General features: G+C 35.7%; 1 protein-coding gene across 1 annotated transcript in view; it reads right to left on the reverse strand.

Annotated features, from left to right (window-relative positions):
* szt2 (SZT2 subunit of KICSTOR complex) overlaps window positions 1–4,947 on the reverse strand; it is a 114,188-nt gene that overhangs the window by 42,770 nt on the left and 66,471 nt on the right. Inside the window, exons 59-60 of the mRNA XM_016483899.1 lie at window positions 2,614–2,735; window positions 2,134–2,316 (exon numbers count right to left, since the gene is read on the reverse strand). Of these exons, the coding sequence (XP_016339385.1) occupies window positions 2,134–2,316; window positions 2,614–2,735 (305 nt within the window). The remainder of the gene's footprint in view (window positions 1–2,133; window positions 2,317–2,613; window positions 2,736–4,947) is intronic.

Here is a 4,947-nt window from a genome sequence, read left to right on the forward strand (position 1 = left end):
CCATATCTATCTATCTATCTATCTATCTATCTATCTATCTATCTATCTATCTATCTATCTATCTATCTATCCATAACTAACTAACTAACTAACCATAATTATCTAACCATCCATCCATCCATCCATAATTATCTAACCATCCATAATTCTATTTATCTATCCATCTAACATCCTTCCATCCATATCTATCTATCTATCCATAACTAACTAACTATCCATAACTAACTAACCATCCATCCATCCATAATTATCTAACCATCCATAATTCTATTTATCTATCTAACCATCCATATCTATCTATCTATCTATCTATCTATCTATCTATCTATCTATCTATCTATCTATCTATCATAAATATAGTCTATATCATTACAATAGCCCCGTAATAATGACCCACTAACTGTACTTTAACTATTTTATTAAAAAAGCACTAAAATTCCTGATATTGCCCCTTTAAAATGTCGATCAGAAATGTCTGTGTGTCATTATCAGTGCAGGCACATGACTGTCATAAGCGGTTCCATTAAAGGCCTTTAACACAAAAGCTCTCGATAACGACATCAACAACTGTCTGCTTTCCCAAAATACATCCTGACATTTGGTGCGAAATCTTGACAAACAGCTGACAACTGAATAAATAACAGTGAACGCCGCGACAGAAGGTTTCGTCTCTTTACTGACAGAACCAACAAACATGTTCTGCTGCATTAACCGCAAACAACTAAAACACAGCGTGATTCAATTCACTCTGATCACACGAGCTTGACTCCGGGCAGGAATGAACTGTTTTGGCAGCGCTCTGGATGGTTTCCAGGTGTTTGGTGTTAGCAGGTGTGCTGGAGTGATTAGCATCCTGCCCTGCGGCCGTGACACCTGTCTGTCACTCAGAGTGAGATGTCAGACCGCCCCGGGGAGCGCCGGACACTCGTGTACTGCTTAACCAACTCACTAGCGCTATCTGTACTTATAATGTGTGAACACACACTGTCCTAAAAGCTCATCCGAAACGATGTCCAGCAATCCATGACAGCTTACACAGTGTGCATGTTGAGAATAACATACTACCTACTGTTTTTGACAGAAGATACAAAGCAGTATGTACACTACCATTCGATACTTCAGGGTAAGTAAAATGTTCTTTTTTTATTTTATTTTTTTATAATAAATTAACACCTTTATTCAGCAAGGATGCATAAAATTGATCAATTTATAAATTATACATTTATAAAGCTACAATTTTTTTTTATTTCAAATAAATGCTGTTCTTTTGAACTTTCTATTTATCAAAGAATCCTGAAAATATATATAATGAAAAAATATGAAGCAGCACAACTGTTTCCAACATTGATAATAATCAGAAATGTTTCTTGAGCAGCAAATCAGCATATTAGAATGATTTCTGAAGAATCGTGTGACACTGAAGACTGGAGTAATGATGCTGAAAATTCAGCTTTGATCACAGGAAAAAATGTAAAAAATCCTTTAGAAAAAATAAAAATAGTATGCTAGTATGCTATTCTGAATTCAGTCTGTCAAATGCAATGCTCTCAGCTTAACTAAGGAATCATGATATTAGTCAGCTGTGAACATCACTTAAATATATAGTTTTAGTTTTTAAAACATGATGAAAAACAAAATAATGGTTGTTTTGCGTTTAATATATATATATATATATATATATATATATATATATAAATAAGCAAACACTTGATTGCAGTTGTTGCTGCAAAGCGTGGCGCAACCAGTTATTAGATTTAGGGGGCAATTACTTTTTCACGTAGGGCCAGGCAGGTTTGGACAGCTTTTTTCCCTTAATAAAATAAATAATCATTTAAAAACTGCATTTTGTATTTACTTGCATTATCTTTGTGTAATATTAAAATTTGTTTGATGATCTGAATCTTTTAAGTGTGACAAATATGCAAAAAATTTAAAAAAACAGGAAGGGGGCCAACACTTTTTCACACCACTGTAATTGGACATCACTGGCTGAAATAAACATGCAAAATGATATTGTGTTTGTTGAAATGATTGAAATGTTTATTGCTTCATATACCGTTTCTAATTAATCATTGCAGTATGCAGTATGCTGGTGTTGCATTGAGAACACAGCCAGTGTGTTTGTGTACTAACCTGTTTCAGGTCCTCATGTGTAGGTGTATCAGAGAAGCAGTAATGATGGAAAAGGCCCATTTTCTGACTCAGGAGGCAGCTGACCACATGAGCGCGGGCGTTCTGCCACTGCACCAGTCTGACCAGACCCTGATTCAGAGAGACGCCCAGATCCACCGACCAGTTATATGTGTACAGAGTCACCTGGAAACATAGCAATATAACATAAAACAGAAAGAACAAACCTCACAAATCCACCTTGCACACTAAAGTCTATCCACACTTGAAGACAAAAATGCTGCATGACGCTGCACAATCACAGCCGATTAGAACACACTCGATGTTTAATACGCAGCGTTGTGGTATTTCAGACAAATGATATTTCACTGTGGGCAGCAAAACGTCCCATTGACTGTCGCAGCTGGTTAACAGGAATGCAAGAGAGTTTTTATAGTGTGTTGCTTACGCATGTCACGGCTGGTTATATTCAACCCGACTGACCTTCTTATTGACAATCTGTATGTACAGGAAGCGCTGGCGTGGAGCCACGACCCTCACGGCCTGCCCCGGGCTCAGCCAATCACTGTGCTCCAAACCCTCGAACCGCTGCAGGCCCTTATGAGCTTTAAGACAAGACAGAATTCTTTATTATTTGGGTAAAGAAACATGTATAGACAATAGACTAAGAAATAAAGTAAGAAAATTAGTATGAAATAAAGATCCACAACAACAAAAAAGGCAATTTATAATGTCACTTTTCATTCTCAGTTTACATGAGTGACATCTGTTAGAGTCAAATCATGAAATTAAATTAATATTAAAGCATAAACAGGGCTCATTACTTTTTAATGCCTCGAGGCAGGGCATTTATTTCATCTATGGAGTGTGTTTGAGGAGAGATTGAATGCAGAACTCACTCTGTAGATTAATAGAGGGCAAACTGAGGGTTTTATGACATTCTCTCCTTGATTAAACTCTAATATCATTTAAATACCAACATCAGACCACATACTCAACTAGGAGTGAAGTAACGTAGAAGTTATAAAAAAAAAAGAAAATCAGTAGGTTTCAATAGTAGAGAACATGCAGGGCTAAAATGATCTCATACATGCATAAACGAGTGAATCTTTAATTAGAGACTACTTTAAAGCTTCAAAAAAACTTCTTTAAATAGGTGTTATTTATTTCAAAACATGTATTACATCTGTTCAACAGTAAAGTGGATTTTGGCAGTAAGTGAGATGGTAATGGAAGCAATATGTAGGACAATGATTTTTGTTTGTTATAAAATAATGAATAAATACCAAAAGAATTGAAAATGTTTTGGGTTTTTTTTGGTTCAGGGTAAAAGTAAAAGGTACAATTTCTGTGGTCAAATTTCAGAAATTTTATATAGAGGGAAATCTGGAGGTTCTTTGAAATAAGTAAGTAAATAAATGAATACGTACATAAATACATATGCATACACACATAAAATAATTACAAATTTAGATTTTTATGGTCTAGGTTAAAAGTAAAATTTAAAATTTCTCAGATGCATTTTTTATACATTATAGTGAAAAGTTTGCTGAAATGTTTTTGAATTTTTTTAAAATTCATAAATGAAAGAATGAATGCATGCATGTAAGAATAATGAATAAATGGACGAATTACTTATTTTATGTTCTTAGGTAAAAGTGAAAGGTACAATTTATCTAATACATTTTTTTAATAGTGGAAAGTCTGGCAATTTTTTTTATGAATGAATGAATGAATGAATGAATGAACGATGAATGAATGAATAAATGAATGACTGAATGAATGAACGAACGATGAATGAATGAACAATGAATGAATGAATACATTTTTTTGGCCTTAGTTAAAAGTAAAAGGTACCATTTCTCTGATCAGTTTTTATATATTATTATAGTGTGAATTAGTGCTGGGCGGTATGACCAAAAATTTATATCACGGTATTTTTCAAAATTATACTGGTTTCACGGTACATGACGGTATTTTTTTTTCATGCATGACCGGGTGTTAACCATATTTTCTACTGATTGAGAGAGGAAATACTGCAGTATATTGACTTAGAATGCCCTATTTTACTGTCATGATGAGTGAATATTGTCAAAAAATACCACATTAAATAGTGACTAAACACGACCCCTTTTAATACATGTTAACCAGGAGTCACTCTCATTTATAATCGCGGCATCGTCTGATAAAATCAACATGCATCTACACTAAAGAGCGGCTATGCGGTTGTTTTGGCTATATTACTTTTTTGTCTCATGCAGCGCACTGCCTGCGTCTGAGTGACTAAAAAAAAACAACAAACAAAAAAGTGCATGTGATATTAACAGACGAACTACGCTCATATTTATAATTCCAAACAATCAGTAAGCGACAGGTGCTAGGAAACGCTGTTTTGTACTCATTTATTGACGAGTCGGCTGCGGTGCGGCCAACTGAATGCGCTGCTTCTCTGCCGCTCACTGCACAGAACAGACGCCGAGAGAGGTGACACTTCTCCGGGAAAGTCAGACCTCGCGTTCGCGGGAAAGCACTGGCGAAATCTTCCAACTGAACCATAGCTAAGGTTTATCCAAAAAAGTCGCTAGGTTTGTCAGTATGAATATTCTATGGAAAAAAGCCGCTAAAAGGGTCTGAAAGTTGCTAAATCTAGTGCTAAAGTCGCGCTCGTGTGTGTGTGAGACGCGGGAGCTGATGGCAGGGGGCGGTGGATATTTGTGGCGGTCAATGTGGATATTGTGGATGAGTTCTGTGTAGGCATGGGCCGGTATGAGATTTTGACGGTATGATAACCTTAAGCAAAAAATATCACGGTTTCAC

The sequence above is a fragment of the Sinocyclocheilus anshuiensis genome, unplaced genomic scaffold (genome assembly GCF_001515605.1).
Source record: "Sinocyclocheilus anshuiensis isolate Anshui unplaced genomic scaffold, SAMN03320099.WGS_v1.1 scaffold958, whole genome shotgun sequence".
NCBI classification, from domain to species: Eukaryota; Metazoa; Chordata; class Actinopteri; order Cypriniformes; family Cyprinidae; genus Sinocyclocheilus; species Sinocyclocheilus anshuiensis.